The 20,586-nt window shown below is 42.8% G+C and overlaps 1 protein-coding gene across 3 annotated transcripts in view; it reads right to left on the bottom strand.

The window, feature by feature from the left end:
* The window catches only part of KCNT1 (potassium sodium-activated channel subfamily T member 1), a 159,082-nt gene extending 142,849 nt beyond the window's left edge, over positions 1 to 16,233 (bottom strand). For all 3 annotated transcript variants that reach the window (XM_067541596.1, XM_067541597.1, XM_067541598.1), the window contains exon 1: positions 16,139 to 16,233. In XM_067541596.1, coding sequence (XP_067397697.1) covers positions 16,139 to 16,233 — 95 coding nt within the window. The remainder of the gene's footprint in view (positions 1 to 16,138) is intronic.
* Positions 16,234 to 20,586: the final 4,353 nt, after the last annotated feature.

The raw sequence follows: 20,586 nt of genomic DNA, 5'->3' as shown, positions 1-20,586 counted from the left end.
GAAGGAAAAAAGCAGCAAAGTTTGGAGTAACAGAAGTTTATTATTTATATTACAGCAGAACAGAGGCCGCAGCTGAGATCAGTTCCCATTGCACCAGCCACCATTCCCTGCCCCAAAACACTTGCAGTCTAAGTAAATAAGACAGACAAAGGAGAGTAAACAGAGGCTCAGAGAGGGAAGTGACTTGCCCATGGTCCCACAGACTGGCAGCCAGGAATAGAACCCAGTTGTCCTGACTCCCAGTGCTCTATCCACTAGACCGCACTGCCTCTGCTGGTTTTAAAAAGTTACCTCCATTTAGAAAATCTTTAGGGAAATAGCAGTTTGGAGGGCACTTGGAAGGAGAACACACTTTACCAAAAAAATCTTTAGGGAAATAACAGTTTGGAGGGCAGTTAGAAGGAGAACACACTTTCCCAAAAAATCCCCACCCAAATATCAATAATGACAATAGACGCTTCTCATCCTTCCAGCCAGTGCAGCAACCTGCATGGAACTTGAGCCTTCACCCCCAGAGCTTCCCTCTTCTGGACATCGCTTCATTTCTTTCATGGAGCGCGGGGGGGAATTTATGACATTTTAGTCTCACATTCTCCAGGATTTATTTATCCCCACGTTTACAGCACTGTTTCACTCCTCTACTGGACTCCACAACTAATGGAGTGAGTTGGTATTTAGAGCAGAGAATATTTCTCTAAAATGCGGGAGAACTCTCTAAGGTAACGTCTGTATAGCCTGGCTTGACCGGATGTGACAGCTGGCCTAATTTAAAAGGTTGAGATAGAAGAGTCTGCCAGGGATTTGGAAAATAAATGGTTCAGATTCTGAACTGCTAACAGAGTGTTCCAGTACATCCTCTGCATCTCTGAGGCTTTACTGCTCTGCTACTTTGAATGAGTCCGTCACATTTTTATTCTGTTTTCACTCACTTGCTTTTTGTGTCTTAGCCCTGCTGACCACTTCCAACACCTTCTCTACCTCCGATCTATGCATGTCACTACGTAATGTACAAATCAAACCTACGGATGTGCATATTTGTAATTCATTTTGTGCTCATGACGACACAGGTTTTGCTCCAAGTGCTGGGGACCAAAGCCCGCATTTACTGAGCAAGTAGGCATGGAGCAGCAGCAGTACAAACTTCCTCATGATGTCCCATCAGTATACCTCAAACCCAACTTTAAGGCATCATCTCTGCAGCTAACAGTAGAGTTTGCTACCCAAGAGTAGAAGGATTCACTCTTTCAATTCCCTGGAGACTGCTGGTCAGGATACCACATGAGATGGTTACTATGACAGAAGGCTCTCTTCCTCAGAACCAGACTAAAACCAGCTCATCTCACACAGGCCAAAGAGCAGTCATCAGAAGCTAAGGCATCTCAATAACTACAAGCCCCATGATCTTCAGTGGATCTCCAACCTTTGGCCACTCCAACGTGACGAGTGTTGAGCTGAGTCATATTTTTGTTTTTAAATCAAATCTTATTCCGAGGGACTGGATTGTCTAGGGGCTTAGTAAACAGCTACTGAGCCGTTTACATTAGTGTCTCCAGCGCTAATTTAGACAAGATCAGCTGGTCAAGATCAAAGTGTGTCACCCTCAGCTTAGTACACCTGGCTCATGTGAAATGAACGAATGCTTTCAGTCCCAGGCTTAGCAGAAAGGTATCTCTGCCGCTGGAACCACCCCTGGTAACAGCATCGTGGCTGCCAGCCTCAAAACAAGACCTTGGAATTCCCCTGTCATTTTTCCAGGAGTGCGTGGAGTCAGGTTGTGGGGACAGGATAAGGGGAAGCTAGGATTTGATAGATCCCAAAGCCAGGAGGGACCATTAGATCATCTATCCTGACCTATACGACACAGGCCATTAAATTTCACCCAGATATACCTATACTGAACCCAATTAATTAGACCAGAGCAGTTCAGTCCTCAGGAAACTAACCTGTTCTGTGCCACAGGCAGAGAACAGGAGAGAAGGAGCTGCAGCAATGCACGAGGCCCCTGCAACGGCAGGGAATTAATCAGGTGAGATAGCTGCCCTCTATGCTAGGCTTCCTCTGTAGGTAAAGGTGCATTTCATTCTCAAGGGCTTTGAGTCAGAACATAAGTTAACATAGGCTGTGTTTTGAATGTTGTGAGAAAATGACAACTAATGCTCCCAAGAAAAGAAAGGAACCATGTTATGGGTATCATATCCCTTTCAGCTATACTGTGTATGTCACTTAATGTTGCACTAAATTAGAGTGTAATGGTTAGTTTGGGCACTTTGTAAGAGAAGAAAGAAGGTAACAGGACAAGAAATGTCTTAGGGCATTAAAATCCATAACGTACTTGCAAATGAGCAGATCCTATACAATAAGCAAATATTTACCATACAAGGCTACGTAAGGTAATGACACATAATAGGAGAAGTACCTGATTACAGAAGAGAATAATCTGGTCCCTGACTTCATCTTTTTCTCCCACAAAGAAATTTACTGTCTTGTGATTTACAGAAAACCTGTCCTGTGACACCAACCTTGCCTTCTATTGCTTCACATTCAAACTGAAACCGAATTCAGCCATTGTGCTCACCTCCTCCAGTGCACCTCCTGATAGCATGGGACAGCCCTACAGGATCCTTGCCGCAGTTTCCCTCTCTTCCAAGTTCCTCAATAAACTCCACGCAAGCTTTTCTCTCGTGGCCAATAATACCCTCTTTAATTATCATAAGCCATTCAAAATAAAGTCCTTGAAGTCCAAAGCAAAGTTCAAATATTCATCCTTCCCTGCTCTTCATCAACCCCCTCCCTGGCCCTTCTGCCTGGAGTCTTTCTATGTTTTGGCAGACAGTCATTTACCCCACCAGGGGAACTGAGACACATCTCTCTTTAAAGGGCCAGCCACCTGTGTCAGTAACCATTAGGCTAGTAGCACTGTGCCTTTAAGAACTCACGAAGTAAACTATCAATCATCAGTGTAACTTGCTGCTGTTTTGAAGACTCCGTAGATAATCTCCAGTCCCTGAACAGTGCAATCCTCTTTACCCTTCTACAACAGCAAATACTAAATAAAGCTCCTTTCATTCTATGATAAGTTGTGTGAACTCTCTGCTGTTTTTCAGAAGAGACTTTAGCTCAGCTTTCCAGGCTGCAGGAGTTTCCCATATTAACTGATGGCATGATCTGGCCCTAATGGTTATAACAACAACAACCACCTTCAACACACTTAAAGATTCCTTTAACATACAAGGTGAACTCAAAGCACAATTGCACCAATAAGATGACACAGGCGGTATGTCTCTGGGTACCTCAGATAGCATTAAGGCCAGTGGCTGATGGACTGTAACCAGCAGGGAAACTCTTTAAAAGGAAAACTCTTCCAAACCAGCGTCTAGACAAAGGCATAGCACAAAAGAGGCAAAATGGTCTTGGAGAAACCATACACAGGACCAAAACCCAGGAACTTTAGTCCTAGTCCTACCAGTGACTCGCTTTGCTGCGTTGGGTAGGTCACTAATCTCCCTGTGCCTCAGTTTCCCTACAGGGCAGATAATGACACTGACCCAACACACAGCTATACTGTGAGGATTAATGCTCTCATGTGTCTACAGACTTTGTAAAATACAGAGTGCTTTGTTTGATTTATTGTTAAAGTGTTTTATAATTGTTTATTAGATCCCTGGCAAACAAATCAGTTACAACCCAGTGCAGCGTTCAAAAGCTGTAACCTTCTACTAATCAAATTTAAATTAATAAAAAGTCCTTGTATATAGTGCAGCAGAAGAGATCCTTCGTATAGCATGGTATTTGCTATGCAAAGTAATAGCTGTCTTTGACATGGAGCCAACTTGGTGCCCCTGGAACCGGAGGCAAATGCAGCATGGAAATGAAAATCTGTAGTAGCTGCAAGGTTTCAGCATGAATAAGTTCTCTTTTCTCCTGATAAGTGAAGCTGAAAACAAATTTTAAACCAGTGAAATATTAATTCTTTGATGATTAGCTGGGCTTCCAAGAAACACTGGGGCTTTGATTTAAATTATTTGTCCTCCTACCCCTCTACAAATGCCCGCACCAGAATCAGGTACAATGGCTGCATGCTCCTCCGCAAAGGGAAGTCTCTGATATATACTGCCTTGCAAGAAACTGCAGCTCAATGGGATTTGGTTGATTGGTTTAGGACCAGGTTGTGTCTCATCCCAACATGGCTTCACAGAGGAGTAAGGGAGAATAAGATCCATACACACACACACACACCCCGCCTGCAGGACTGCATTAGAACACCCCACATCTTCAGTCTCCATGACAGCGGGGTGGAAGTTCAGGCTACTTACCTCCCTGAACAGATGGGCAGGGAGGGAGCAGGGCCTTGGTTTTCACTCCCAACACAGCAGCCAGCCAATCTGAACAGCTCAGCTGGGGGGAAGGTGTTATCCTTTTCAATTACTTTTCCTGAGAACAAGGCGGGGGCAGGACAGTACTGGGAGGAAATGGGGGTTACATGTTGACTATTCCCAGTTAGCAGGAGAAAAGTCTAAGTTAGAACTACTGGCTCCCAATTGCCTTGTTTACCACCAGTGGCGTAACTCCAGAGCACTGGAGTCCTGGGTAAAATTCTAATCCTACTGTAGTCAATGACAAAATCCCCATGGACTTCAATGGAACCAGGATTTCAGACACGGGCAAAAGCCATGGTTTGTCCTTGATACTGTTTGTAGATATGGACTTGTGCCTCGGATTATTTTACAGCACAGGAGAAGCCTTTCACACCAGGGCATTATAGATCTGCGCAGTGACCTTACATGCAACCATCCAAGCTTCATTTTAGGGGCTCGCTTGCGTGGTTGAGTTTCATGCCTTGAGGACGAAATGTGCCACCATCCTCTATTCTTTGTAAGCAAGTTAAACTGCTGTCAGTCAGATAGCATCAGCTCTGACAAGCCCCAGGAAGAAAGTCACATCCTTAACCGGACTGTTCACAGCTGGAACCACTGGCAATGCTCTCAATGGACCGTAACCGCATCCCTATATCGATCGAGGAAGTCTGGCATTATTTAACTACGATGCTAGGCTTGACCTTGGGGAGCAGAGCATCTGTCTACAAGATTTCTTTGCTGTCAGTTTTCAGTCCAATAGTTTCTATATGCACAGTGATAGCTGGAGACCACTTTGCTACACGCAACTCTGCAGTTAAAATATTCTTTGTATGTTATATCATATAAAAACCAAGGGCAATAAAAATCCCAATTTTATTGGTGCAACATAGCTTAGTTTTTACTGAACAAAGACATACAATGTTACTTCAGAAGGCAGCCATCTGATCTTAGTCAGAACTCCTTAGTACTTCTAGCATCATAAATGCCCTTTGTCCAAATCTGATCTTTATCACTTTACTTCTACGACTGTATTCGTATGAGCTCTATGGGCCAGATCTTCAGCTGGTATAAATTCAACGGAGCTACACCAATTTACACCAGCTGAGGATCTAGCCTTCTATCTTCCAGTCTTCCACATCTAGGCTGTTTGAGATATGCTCTCACTTATATAGAACATTAGATTTTCATTGGGAAAAAAACAAATGTAATGTAAATTATAAAAACCAAAATAATGCTAGACGTACAGAGAAAATACACCATGGAAAGAGGGAAATTTGAGCACGTTTGTTAGGTCATGCTAACCAACTGGAAATCATTGTTCTTCCTTTTCTTCACGCTGTAATTACTGTGTTACTCAAAGAAGAACTTCCATTCACTCCACTGGACTCTATGTCGCACTTATTCTCAGTAACTGGCCCTTGATAGTAACAAAAATTAGAACAATATTCATGAAGAGAATAATGGCATCTTGTTTGTAAACAAACATTATATATAATTATGAGCAAATGGCACTTCTATTTTTACTCCATTAGTTTAATAAAGTTAACTAATATTCCTACAGATAAAAACTGGGTTCCCTAATCTAAGAGAAATCTGGCACATTCAATATGTATGTAGAAAATATCAATTAAAATGTTTTTGAAATAGCATTTTCCATTAACACTCCAAGTCAGTAATTACCACCTGAATCCTTCACAATAATTTATAAAGTAAATAGCAATTAAGAATGCCATTTATTCATTAAAAATCTACAAACAGAACAAAAAATATCCTGTTTATGAAGCTGTCCCAAACTGTTATACACCTGCTTTGGAGAGAAATACAATGTCTTATTGAACAATTTTAGCCCTGTTTAGTACGTGGGTGTACACAACACAACGACTGCAGTGGCAGTCATATATTCTGTGCCCTGTATGAGATCTTGAAATGACTCATGATTCCATTAGAAAGAATAACCCATAGCTTATTTTAAATGTACTAATAGTTTTGTATTTACTCAGGATAACAGCACAATTATCCCTTGCCACCAGCGTGCACTTCTCTCAGAGGAAGATTAATGGTGAGGGTTGCATGATTGGCATGCTAAATGAGGCACAGTTAAGAACCACTGCTGGAGTTTGAGAAGGATCTGGCAAAAGGCGGGAGCCCTGATATCAGAGCATGGATAACAATACGAGCCTTCCAATGGGAAGCTCGTGTCTCAATATCAAGCAGTAACTCAGTGACAAGACACAGCATGAAGAGCAATAAAAATATCACAAGTGGAAGCATGGTGTGGAAGAGAGGACTGGTAATTCTGAGGGACTGAGGCCCACTGGTGAAAGGTAGCTTTGAAGACTGAAATTGAGGCAGAACTGAATGGGAACTCAGATCCTTTTGTTAAAGAAAATTAATACCTGATTAAATTAAATGTGCATCTCCTATATGGGCAAAGAGAAAGTTAAAGAAGGCTCGATACTAAAACATTTACCATATGAACCTAGCATTGTGAGACACAGAAATATGACGGGGCATCTGTTTGACAAAGGCAATTTTACTGGCGTTCCCTGGCCCCATCATAAACTCATAGACTTTAAGGTCTGAAGGGACCATCACGATCACTAAGTCTGACCTCCTGCACATTGCAGGCCACAGAACCCCACCCACCCATTCCTGAAATAGACCCCTAATCTCTGGCTGAGTTACTGAAGTCCTCAAATTATGGTTTAAAAATTCAAGTTACAGAGAATCCACAATTTCTACTAATTTAAACCTGCAAGTAACCCATGCCCCATGATGCAGAGGAAGGCCAAAAAAACCCAGGGTCTCTTCCAATCTGACCCAGGGGAAAATTCCTTGCCAACCCCAAATATGGAAATCAGTTAGAAATCAGCAAGACACACCAGCCAGACACCTGAGAAAGGATTCTGTGTATTAATCCACAGCCCTCCCCATCCAGTGTGCGGTCTCCGGCCATTGGGGATTTTTGCTACTAGCAGTCGCCGATGGGCCACATGCCATTGTAGGCAGTCCCATCACACCATCCCCTCCATAAACTTATCAAGCTCAGTCTTGAAGACAGTTGGGTTTTTTGCCCCCACTGCTCCCCTTGGAAGGCTGTTGCAGAACTTCACTCCTCTGATGGTTAGAAACCTTCACCTGATGTTGAGCCTAAACTTGTTGATGGCCAATTATATCCATTTGTTCTTGTGTCCACTTTGGCGCTTAACTTAAATAACTCCTCCTTCTCCCTGGTATTTATCCCTCTGATTATTTATACAGAGAAAACATATCTCCCCTCAGCCTTCTTTTGGTTAGGCTAACCAAGCCAAGCTCTTTGAGTCTCCTCTCATAAGGTAGGTTTTTCATTCATCTGATCATCCTAGTAGCCCTTCTCTGCACCTGTTCCAGTTTGAATTCGTCTTTCTTAAACCTGGGAGACCAGAACTGCACACAGTACTCCAGAGGAGGGTTCACCAGTGCCTTGTGTAATGGTACTAACACTTCCTTGTCGCTACTGGAAATCGCTCACCTGATGCATCCTAGGACCGCATTAGCCTTTTTCACGGCCCCATCGCATTGATAGCTCATAGTCATCGTGTGATCGATCAATACACTCAGGTCTTCCTCCTCCTCCCATGCTTCCATCCTAAAGCTCTCAATTATTATTCATTACATGTATTTCAGTAGCATCTAGAGGCCCCAAGTGAGGAGGCTCCATTGTGCCAGACACGGTCAGAAAAGACCCGGCGCCAATCTAAATAGTCAGACGAAGGGTAGAAACAGACAGGGGAAGTGACTTGTCATGATGCCGGTTAATGTCAGACCTGGGATCCCAAGATTCCCAAATTGCTGGCTTGTGTGCTCTCCAATCCACCGACCTGCCCTGATATTCTACTTATACCACAAAACGTATAGTGCACCTTAAAACTAGATTTTTCCAAAAACTTTTTCTTAACTTTTATTTCTGAGACACACTATGCCAGGTCAATACTGCTGTTGACATCACCTTCTCCCCACTCCCAACACAAATGATAGCACTGTATCTTGTACTGTTTGTTGGATACAGCAAATTAATGTACGCCTTTGGTATTACTACAAGATAGGCAATGGGTGTATTTTGGGAAGTTCCCTGAGTGCTTGGTTGCCATCTGCATTACAGTTACAGCCATGTTGAGGAATCCAGTTACAACATAGATGCACTCATGCCACAGTTTGATTTTGCCTGGGTTGATGGAACAAACAATACTATATCCAGCCACATGAGGAGAACATTAATGCAGCCATCCAAAACTCATCCAATAAAGTCTTTAAACCATACCATCAGGAACTCCTTTTGCATCCTTGAAAGGATGCTAAAACTAAAGTTACAGTTTGACTAACTCTACCTGCTTTGTGGCTAATATTTTTTGCAACTGGATGTATCAGAAACTTGTTAAAAGAAATTGGAAACATTAACCATAAGCCATACACCAATTCACTTAAACTGGAAATATCAGGCAGTTGATTATTACTAATCAGATTTGCTTAATTCTTTTCAGTATTAGTTCCTTGCTAGATTACTGTCAGCCTAAGAACCTTCTCAATCAGGTAAGGATCTTAGGAAAATATAATCTTATTTATTAATAAATGTGCTAATTTTTCCTTTCCTGAAATTGCTTTTATTTGCTTTTTTCCTAGCTCCCTCCAAGAAACTACCAGATTTCCCTGTGAAATACAAACCTTGACATTATTAAAAGCAATACTGTCTCAACACACAGTTGCCCTTCATTCTTCCCTCTAATTTTCCTCTCTTTGGGGAGGCTAGTCTGCCAGGTGACCTCCTACTGTTCCAACTTCTAAAATGTGCTGCCTGTTATCTTTGAGAAAATGCATCTTTCAGAAACAGCTGGAAATCAAACTTCAGTCTTAAGTGCGGTGGTAGATATAGGCAAAGCTCTCAATTTATTTATGTTTCCTTATATGACAGCTATTGATACTATTTGACCGGTTACTAGATAGCAGCTAAATTTGGCTTAGTGGGAGTAGAGCAATTATAATCCCATGCTGCATGATCTCTCCATTCTACGACAGCAATTTTTTCCTAAGAGGTAGACAGCACAATGTGATTAGAACTAGATCTGAAGTTCAAGAAAATATGATCTTACCATTAATTCTGTAATTTTTATTATTTTGTATTGGTGTAAGAACAAGACTTAGAGGTATCAAATGAGATTGATGTCCCATTGCGCTAGGCACCGTGCAAACATGTAATGAGAGACAGGCTCTTGCCTGAAGAATTTATTATCTAGACAAGAGGTGGGAGAGAGGGAGTATTATCCCCACTTTACAGGTGGGGACTGAAGCAGACAGAGGTGAAGTGACTTACCGAATAGGAAGTCTGTGACAGAGCTGGGAATTGTACCTAGATCTCCTGAGTCCCAGCCCAGGGTCTTCACCCTAAGAGTACCCTGTCTCTTTTAATACAAAAAGGACATTAACCAACGAGGAAGAGATTGCATAGTCTGAAGTAATGTTAACATTTAGCTTTGTAAGCACAGTAGATTACAGTGTCATCATGGAAATAAATGTCATTAACTTCAGGCTACGTTTCAGTATTTTCAAAGCAGCATTCATATTCTCTAAATAAAGTAATAGAAATTTGCCAGTGCACCTAGTGACAATCATGTATAGACAGGAGGAAGAAAATGCATCACAGGCCCATTAACCTGAAAGGAACAAATGAGAAGAGTTTGCCGTTTGTTAAATCCCTCTGAGCACTGCTAGTGTCAGGAGAATCTCAGATTCGAAACAGAAGATTCTAAAGGCTTTATAGAGATGACACTGCATACCTTCCACACATGAGCTGTTATAAAACCCTTGCATTCCAAAAGGACTCTTGGTTGATAATTAAATTCAGAAAAATGCACTTAATCAAAGTGACATCCATTACTTCTTGCTGCTATAAAATGAACCTTGTGGCTCTCAGCATTGATTTTCTGAAAATACTGCAGTCTGCTTAACTTAGGTAAAGAATATGATCCTTAGACCTGCTTTCCAGACATACTTCTGCTTTTTGGGTTTGGTTTTTTGCTTTTTCCCACTCCCTCAGCTGTCAGCTCTACCCAGTATAAAACTGACAAAGAGTGGGGTGTCGAAGGCCAAACCCTGATATAGCCAAGAAGAAAAAGATACAGAGGGAAGCTCTTGTGGTATATTACCATATTTATCAGTTCAGCAGATGTGCTTTCTCAGCTGCCTTTAATCAATATGCCTTTAATATCAATTTTACTTCAGAGTCAGAAACTTTCATTATAAATTCCTGTCTTCCATCAACAATGAATTGTTATGCTCAGTCCCTGCTCCTGTCCTCTGTAGCCTATAGGACTAGCCTGCTTGCTGGCATATATGTATATATCTCTTTCCTTATAGATTTAAGTATTGTTGTTTTATTACAATAGAATCATATTAAAGTATTACAGCTGTAATGCAAGGTACCTGACAGGCCATATCCTGTATGAAAGCTAAGGCAGTTGGCATACGTATATTTGGGATCTTTGGCCCAGATAAGTAATGATGAGTTAAAGGGTAAGACATAGATAGTTATAACCTTTACCCTAGATCACTCAGGAGACATCAAAACAGAGGGGGGCTGTCTCAGGTTATGCCCCGAGTAAACTTCCCAGATACACCACAGAACCCACAAAAGGACCAGAAATAACAAAGGTGAGATAAATGAACAGTCTGGAAAGGATGTGGATATGCCATTAACACACATGAACCTGCCAGCCTATAGAATAAGTGTACCCTAATAATTTGGGGGTGAAGAATCCAAGTTTGGACTTAAAAGGAGGACCCCTACTGCTCAGGGTATAAGAAGGGGCAAATCGTGTTACTTGTCAGCTACTCCTTCTTGAAGCTTCTTTTAGTGCGTGTTAAGATTTTTGTTCTTCAGTTATACTTCGTATTGTTTGTAGTGTTACTCTTAGCCTTATAGCTCTTAGCTCTCAAGCATTGCCTAGCTCTCCACCCCTCTACTCAAGAGTTGAGGAACCAAACATCTCTCTCAACCAGGTCATCAGAGAAGGGTGTGAGTATATTAATCCAAAGCATACCGTAGATATATATAGATATATATCACGAGTCTCTAAAATAAGACTGTAATCCAACCCATTATCCATTTGATTATTCATTGTCTTTTAATCAGTCATTTCTCTATCATTTTATGTTACCTTAATAAAAGCTTATACAATTATGCAAATTTGGCTATCACTGTGAACCTTCCTGTCATGCACCCCAGGGTCCCTATAAAACTCTTCTGGAGCCTGATTCCGGGACAAGAACCGCATTATCTTCTGATCAGATCAATTGGTGCGCCTATAACCCCATTCCAATTACTAAAACACCCCAAATCAGGCTACGCCTCTAACACCCCCGCTGGCCACGCTTCTACATACACATGCTTGCAATATCATCTAGCAGCAGATTCCACGTAAAGAGGAGTCATAAACCATGTTGCCAAGTCAGTTAAAAGGCAGCAAAACATCAGCAATGAGCATCCCCGTCCCAATTTCACCTCAACTCCTTTCAAGTTTTGTCCTTTCGGCATTGGCTAAAATATAAATGAGCTCAATAACATCTGTTTTATTGCACAGCTTTATTACATTCTGATTGCTTTGAATGCCTGCATGGCAACAAAGCATCTATGAGTCACAAAACAGAAGAATTGCCATACCAGATCAGTCCAGGGGTCTGTTTACTCCAGTAACCTGTCTCTGACAGTAGCCAACATCAGATCCCTCAGATCAAGGTGCAAGTGGTCAGTCAGGGTCTGACCCAAAATCTCTTAAAGTCAACAGAAGGACCTTAATAGAGCAACCTACCCAAAGAGGAAGTTTCTTCCTTACTCCTGTTAGCAGTTGGCTTATACCCAGAAGCAGGGGGACTGTGTCCCTTCTAAATGATATTTAATCCTATTTTATGTAATTGTGGATGTCCTAATTTTATTTTTATATATATATATTGTGGCAGACGGCCAGCTTCACCCTAGTGGGTCTCACACTTCTACCCCTTGTAGTGGGCCAGGGAGTCACCGGTTACCCCTCTCCCCAGGCTGAACAAGTCTTTTGTCCTTTCCCCTCAGCGTGCCCCCAGGGCCAGGGGAAGTACCTTACTGTGGCTCCCTCCTGCCAGCTGGGGTCAAGGGTTGTCTCCTTCTCTGCCCCTCTGGCCTGGGGGAAGCTTGCCCTCCAGCTGCCACAAACCTTCTGGCAGCTTCCTTCTTCTGTGCTTTCCCCCTCCCTTTAGGGAAGGCAGGGTTTAAGTACATCTGAACTGGCCCTTCATTGGGTCCAGGCATCTCTAATTGCCCTGCAATGATCTCTCCCCTGTTTGCAGGAAAAAGGGCTTTTGGCATTCTTGGGCTCACACCCCGGCCCTGGTATACCCTTTTGTGGCCCTCTGACCTGACTTTATCACAATATATAATGTCTAGTCCTGCTTTTGAATTCCATTAATCTCTATGCCACTATGATACCTTGTGGCAATGAGTTCCACCGATTAATTATGAGTTGTGTAAACAAGCACTTCCTTTTTTCCATTTTAAATTTGTTGCTTTTCATTAAGCATCCCCTTGGCCTATGCAGGAGGAGAAAGGGTATATAGGAGTACCCAATTCTGATCCATTCATTATTTTCACTACCTTCACAATGTCTCTTCTTATTTGTCCCCTGCTTGATTTACCCCATTCTCTATCAAGGCATATTAAAATTCTATTTTGCTATTACTGTTTCAACCAGTTTACCTGTTTGAAGGCTTATTGTGTAGAGTTTGTAGCTTCACCCCAACATCTTTTTTTTTTTTTTTATAATAGGTACAACATTTGCTACCTTCCAATCCACTAGTTGATTTCAATGAGAGTTTGCATATATTTGTTATCAGCTCAGTCATTTAATTGTAAAGCAAAGTTCCTGCAGAATTTTTGGATGCAATATTGCTCCTACTGCTCTTTAATTTAGCTACTTAGTTATTTGCTCTGACTCCTTCTCTTCTAGTGCCTCAATTTCATCTTTCTTACCTAAATCCAGTGTAGGTCTCTCCCCAACATCCTCTGTGGTGAAGATGGAAACATAATTCTCTAACCAACAGAAATGCTTCTAATAACACATTCCCTTCTAAGGCAGGGTATCCAAGTTGATGCTGCTCCACAGGTGTTATCGTTTTTTGAAAACATTAACATTGTGGGGGAGCTTCCAAAAAGAGGCAGTTACTTAAAGTGCTAATCTTTTTACTTTGCTCTTTTAAAGAAATCAGCTATTTTATTCCATTAAATGTTCACTATTCATGCTGCAACTCTACAGCCAGGTATGTGGCCTGCATACATCATTATTTAAATTGTTCACAGTTCCATGTGCTGTTCTCTAGGGGAATTTTCATCAGATACAAAACACCACATTCCTGGCAAAATTATACCACAGAATTTCAAGGCATATATTTGAACTGCTTGGTATTTATGAGTAAGTATAGCAATGCCAAAAATGGTTTTCCACTTTCCTCTGCTAGTTTAACTTGGCTAAACATTAAGGAATAGGCTCATTTAGTGGTCAAAATTACTCTGAAGAGCTTGATTCATTCTCTAAGATATTATGAACATCAATCCCTTGAACTGTACTTGATACAGGAGAGTGGAATTTTCAAAAGTGCTCAGCAATGGCCTAGCTCTGCTCCCACAAAAGTCAATAAGAGCCTTGACTTGACTCTGTATATGAGGTTGGATTATTGACATGAGCAAGGATGGCAGGACTGGACATTATCAAAGAAATTAAACATGTCCAAAGACAGTGTGGAGGTTTCAGTATTTCCAGGTTGAGAGGAAAAGCCAAACAACTGGACAGAACAGCACCAAAAGCAAGTGAATTAAAGACATGAATTAAAAAAACAAAACCAATGGGTTTGCCAAGTTAAGACAGAAGCATTACTCTTAAACTAGCAGCTTCATACTAAAACTCAAGCAAACTTCTGAATTAGAGACATTTGTTTCCAGACTAAAGCAGAGACTAATGGCCAATGCCAAATGAGAACAAAGAATAAACACAGAATCTGCAGTGCCTCAAAAATTAAAATATTTCAAATCTATTACAATGATTTAAAGATGAAAAGCAGTAGAACTGTAATGTTCATCCTTATAAAAATCACTTGTCATATTTCTGAAATTCAGCTATTTTGTTGTGTGACAGTCTGTTTCCATTTTCCCTAAATAAAGTCATCCTAATGGATATGATACATCTACATCAGTTTTAAGTAACGACTTTTACGGGATTTGAGTTTCAAGATATTATGAATCAAGTATTCATTCTTGAGAATTACCAGTTCTTCTTACGCAACCATTATTAGAAGGAAATTATTTTAATTGGTCATTTAAAATATCATTTGTGAATTATATCTATTACACACACACACTCACTTTCCCTTTTAACCTCCAAAATATGACTTTATATATTTAATCTACAGGTTTGAAAGAAAATTTGCACACTGTTGGGAACAGATTTTTAATTCTCAACTTCAAACATGAATACGTTGATTTTGATTGCCTGATAGTTTCATTTCTTAAGTACTTCCAGCATTCCTAGGTGCTCTGTGACATGACTGTCCAGCAACCTCTAAAAAGGTACGCCCCGTTATACATAACTATTCAAGAGCTAGCAATTCAGCAATGTCAGATTTGCTTCAGCATAACAAGGCTATCTGTTTAGACATTCAGCTAATTTGTGGGAAACAACCTACAATATTGCAGTTTATCCCTGGCATATCTTTTTGATTCTTATTACATAAATACATTTCATGGGAGAGCAATTCATTATTACTTTGTTTTAACTGATATCTTCAAGGAGATCCCTGGCAAATTATGTCTTTTCTTTGGTTGATTTAACTTTGCAAACCTCTTAATAAATCACTACAAGTGGGGAAGAAAAGGAAGCTTTCAAATAAAATCCAGAAGGCCGTTTCCCAAGCCATTCCAAGAAATAAACTATTTTACAACATCTCAGCAGTTGTTTACAATCACTTCGCTCAAATTAGCATCATCGCTGCAGACAGAGTCTCTGAGATAAGGGCAGCCAGCACTGTAATCTTAAATAAATGTCAACTGTTCAACCCCAAACACACGTAGAAACCACCACACCACCTCCAAATCCATGCACTGGGGGAATCTCCACCAACGGCGAGCACCTGACAGGGCTCCGGGAACCTTCGCCCTTCTCCATGTAGATCCCCCAGACTCCCACTCTCAGTGGGTCAATGAAAAGAGCAATCCCTCCCCCACACACACACACACACTGCTGCCCAGTTAGTCCCCCTGAGCCCCAGGCCGCTCTGCGGTGCTGTGACGGGAACGCGCCTTCAGCACCCTGGAGAGTTCCCGGAGCGCAGCCGGGGGAAGGGGCAGCACCTCGGAGAGCTGCCTGATGGCAGTCAGGACCCCCCCTCCCCTCCCCTCCCCTCCCCTCTTCTTCCCCTCCGTCCCATGACCTTTGGGCCAGCACCCCCCGGCCCAGTAACCTTCGGCAGGGCTCCCTCGGCCCCCTCTCTACCCTATGGGCCAGCAACACCCCAGCGCCCCTCTTGGAACCAGACCCACTGCTCCCCATCCCCGGGGGCTAACATGCCCTGCCCGCCCCATCCCCTTTGTGCCATCCCCCTGCCCCCCTCCCCATGCCCTGGGGGGCCAATACCCCCTCCCCCCTCACGGCCTGGGGGCTAACACCCCCTGCCCCCCTCTCCATGCCCTGGGGGGTCCACACCCCCCGCCCCCCCGGGGCTCCCCCTACCTGTCGTCGTTCTGGAAGGCCTGGTCCCCCAGCAGCAGGTCCCGGAACCGGTAGCGGGGCGGCAGAGGCAGCACCTCGGACTCCAGCTCGTTCATCTTCAGCGCGGCGATGTCCAGGATGACCCCGCTCCGGCTGCCGCAGCCCCCGCAGCCGCTCGCCGCCGAGAGCCTGCCGGGGAGAAGGGACGGATGGAGCCTGGCTGGAGCCTCTGCCCTGCCCGCCCCCAGCTCCAGCTCCAGCCCCAGCCCCAGCCCGCTGCCGGCCGGCCGGCCCGGGGGGCAGGACGGGGGTGTCTGTGGCCGGGCAGCTCGCCCACCGCCCCCGGGGGGGACCCTCGCCGGAGCCCGCCTCGCTCGGGGCTGGCCGCCTGCTCAGCCGTGCCGGGGGGAGCGGGGACAGCAGGCGGGTCGGATCTGCCTTCTCGGGGGCGGGGCGGGAGATTTCTGGGGGGCGCAGGTTCCCCCCCCCCCAGCCCCACAGGTGGGGAGAGAGATTAAAGGGGCGACTTCGGCTCCGGTCGGTGGGGCAGCCCGGGCCCCCGCTCCCCTCCGGGGGCAGGGCAGGGCTTGAGGCAGGACTTCTGGGTCCTTAAAAGGGGAAATAGAATAAAATAAAATAAAATAAAATAAAATAAAAGGTCTAAGAAAGACCGTCGGCACACCCCATGTGCAAATGCTGGCACTTCAATCGCGGGAGCAAACCAGACTCCAGCTAGCACGGGGGTGAGTCACTCCTCTGCCCAGCTGCCAAACGCCCTTGCTAGGAGGGTGTATACCCCCTTCTCGGCATCCGGGTGCCTGTGAGACCAGGCAAAGGGGGGGGGTTGGTTTTTTGTTTAGAAACCAGGTAATTGATCCGAAGTTGGGTTATAGTTAATGTGCAGGAAGACAGTGTTCTGGAGGAGTGTGCTGCACGTAGATACAGGTTACACACAGATGAGTGTGCGTGTGTGTGTGTGTGTGTTTACCTGTGTGCAGCTAAATAATGCATGTGTATGATATCTATAATCTACACAGTCTCTCCCACTAACCCCCCCTCCCCCCCAAGGTTAAGGAAAAAAACAAACAAACCAGGCTTTTTTTAAAAACCCAACCATACCAAGGGGATAAAATGTGAGAATTAAACTGCTCTGCACTCTTCTGTGAGATACTGATTGCATCACATACCCATTAAAGAGTTGGAGTTGAAGACCTACAAAAGTATTTAAGCAAGCAAAAACTGTTCCCAGATTATTTTTTACAAATCATGTCTGTTACACACACACAACCTACACTTAGGGGCTAAGCTACACAACCTTGTCCCTTTAAACCAGCTCTCCTGATGAGGTCACTCTATGCCAGCATCAGAGCAACTCAGGTTTCATTGGCTTTTTATGGAGACCTGAAGGAACAGAAGATCTTTGGAATTTTATGGAGGCAGTAGGTGCAATGGCTTTGCAGGAAGTTTGTTCCTATCCCTCTCATCCAACATGCAATTTTGGGTCTCAAAAATGATTACTTAGGTTTATAATGGCCTGATCCAAAGCACACAAAAGTTAATACAGAAACGCCCCCTGACTTTGGATCAGGTCCTTAGACCACAGCATGCAGGACATGTAGGAATACAACGACAGAATCACAAGAGCGTGATTCCAAATTGGCATCTACAGCAAGACATCTGATTTTCTGCTGGGATGGCTGCCAGGCTGCAGAAATGCATTCCAAGGCCCTTCACAACCTCTCAGAACTTCGTCTTACACCAGTAGTAACTCAGAGTCCTCTAAGATAACTTGCCAGTTGACTAAGTTATAGAACAACAACGTGCTGCCATTCTGAAGTGTGTGGAGGAGCAAGTAGCAAACAACATCTCTGCTGAATGCAACTCAAGAAGCTAACTGAGCTCATTCCTCAGAACTTTAGATCAGCGTCATGCTGAGTGCATTTAGCACAGAAAATCCTATCCTTAATTCTATACCTCTGTAATCAAGGGCTGTTGGACTCTTTTTACCTGCCACTCTCACAATGAAAGTCAAATTCTGCACTGACTTGCACTCCATGTAATCCCTTGGGCCTCAGTAGGGTTATATAGGGATATAAATCAATTAAGAATTTGGCCTTGTATATTGAAATAAGATGAAGTGAGAAGTCAAGCCAAATTCCACTGAAATTAAGCAGTCCCTCTGGATTTACACTGGTGTCGGAATAGATAATGTTCCAACATCTTTATTTCACAGTATACAGAGAGAACTAATAATAATTTAATGGCAAAGCCCCAAGGTAAGGCTTTCCTGCAAGAAGAGTTTAACTCTGGTGTTCTGTGGGTTGCTTTTATCGGGCCACATCCTATCTATTTTTAATAATTGTAGGGTGAATTCCTGGCCCCAGTGAGAGCAATAGCAAAACTCCTATTGACTTCAATGGGGCCAGGATTTCACCCATAGAATGGATGCTAAGGGAAATACTAGGGTTATTGAATTTTTCATTTCTACATGAGATAGTGTGTACATCAGAATGGGGGAGTCAAAGATCTCTTCAGTTATGGAGGATTACATTTCCATCTGCAAGGCATTTCCTGTCTCAAAGGGTGAATTCCACTGAACAAGAAGTTCCTGTTTAAAAAAAGATGCCATTCTCTTCCCTAGAGGTCATGTAGATTGTTAAGGCTGTAGGACTGTACACACACATACACAGTGCAATGTAGAAAGGGAGTATTCCACCAATTAATTTCCAATGGGGAAACAAAGGCCCCAGTCCTGCAAATATTTTGTGCACTGAAGTATTCCTGTTGAGTTCAATTGGGATTATGAACTCAGGGGATTACTCACATTTGTAAAGTTACTTATGTGTGCAAGCGCTCGCAGCTCTGAGCTGGTGCAGAATTGTAACGCCTGGACTAAAAAGCAGCTGGTGCACAAATACAAGATAACCCTAAAACCTTTGGAGATCAAGGGTCCAAATGGAGATTAGGAGCTTTGCAGGACCCCATCATAGGGTCAAATGTAAAGTTCCATATCTGATCTTAACCAATGCTTTCAGCTAAAAGGAGATTAGATAATCAGAGTTTCTCTGTACACGGAGCTTGCTGAAAGTGTTCTGAATTTACTGAAAAATACAAAAAACTTCAATGTGTAGACACAGAAATTTCACTTTAAATATAAAACTGTAGTTTAATTTTTTTAAATGTTTTGCTAATTCTTCTAAAATTTCCATTTGTCCCTTATTACATAATCACTCTTGGCCTGAGACTTTCTATGCCAAAGCTGTAAAACAAACCAAATATTTACAGCTGACCTACATAAATCGTTAAGAGATTGTAATGACAATGCAGATATAACATTACCTCTGGAAACACAGAATTATGCCATGCATTTGTGTCAATGTTTGTTCAAATCTATGTGAGCAGCTATATTTTGAACGCCCTTGTTTCAATTCTTGCATGTGAAAACATGAGGAAGATTATTAATATTTCCCCTGCACGTGACATATATATTTGTTCTGGTTTTACTTCAAGGGTCACCAAGAAAAGTCTTATTCTCTCTCTCTCTCTCTCTCTCTCTCTCTCTCTCTCTCTCACACACACACACGCGCGCGCGCACACACACACACACATATTGAAAAAATCTTGTTGAACAATGACTCTGCAAGCTGCGTGCAGTTCACTGTTGGAGAGAGTGCTACTGACATAATATAAGAGCTTTCTAGACCTACGGATAACCTGTCAAGTTCCATTGCATAACATTCATCAGTATAAAGAATTTATAATCCCATGCGCTCCACAAAGTTAGAAATTCCAAGATGTTGGGATGTCACAAAATAGTCAAACAGTGTTTCAAGTTATTAGAAGTGTAAAATCAAAGTGTCATAGACAAGGGCATTTATTGCCTAGTAGTCAAATAGTAGTGAAAAACAATTTAACATGATTTATTTGGTTTAATTTCAATCCTTGCTTCCAGAACGATATGCAAGTTAGAATTTATGCTGTATTTACTGTAAGGAGTTATAATGAGACGTTGTAATTTTGCTCTGATTTATACAGTAGTTTGCTCCTCAGCGGTGATAACCTCACACAAAGACCGGGGATGCAGTGCTACTTGAGGTCTTGGGAACAGAGATATGGCTGGACTGAAGCTAATGTGATCAGAAAGAAATGAATGTGTTTTATTATAGATCTGGAGCTAGACAGTCAGTCACTCTCTTATATTTGTAAACAAGGATGATCTTTTGGAGTTTGATTTACGAGGAAGTTGACGGCTACATCAGCCTGGGTTTTCTTCAGTAAGATTTCTCATGTGTGGGCGGGCAGAAATCCTGCTCTTCTCTTGCTGTATTTGAACACAGGGCACACACAACAGCTATGTTGCTGACAGTACCATCATCATCAGAGATGGAAAATACACACAAAGGAGCAAATGCATCCCCCGCATGACCCCAATGACTTCTTTGGATCTGAGCCAAGGATAATCTGGCCCA

The sequence above is a fragment of the Emydura macquarii genome, unplaced genomic scaffold (assembly GCF_026122565.2).
Source record: "Emydura macquarii macquarii isolate MOO-44397 ecotype Brisbane River unplaced genomic scaffold, CSIRO-AGI_Emac_v2 contig_691, whole genome shotgun sequence".
NCBI lineage: Eukaryota > Metazoa > Chordata > Testudines > Chelidae > Emydura > Emydura macquarii.
The sequence above is the reverse complement of the archived record's forward strand: the minus strand, read 5'-3'. Positions and strand labels throughout refer to the sequence as shown.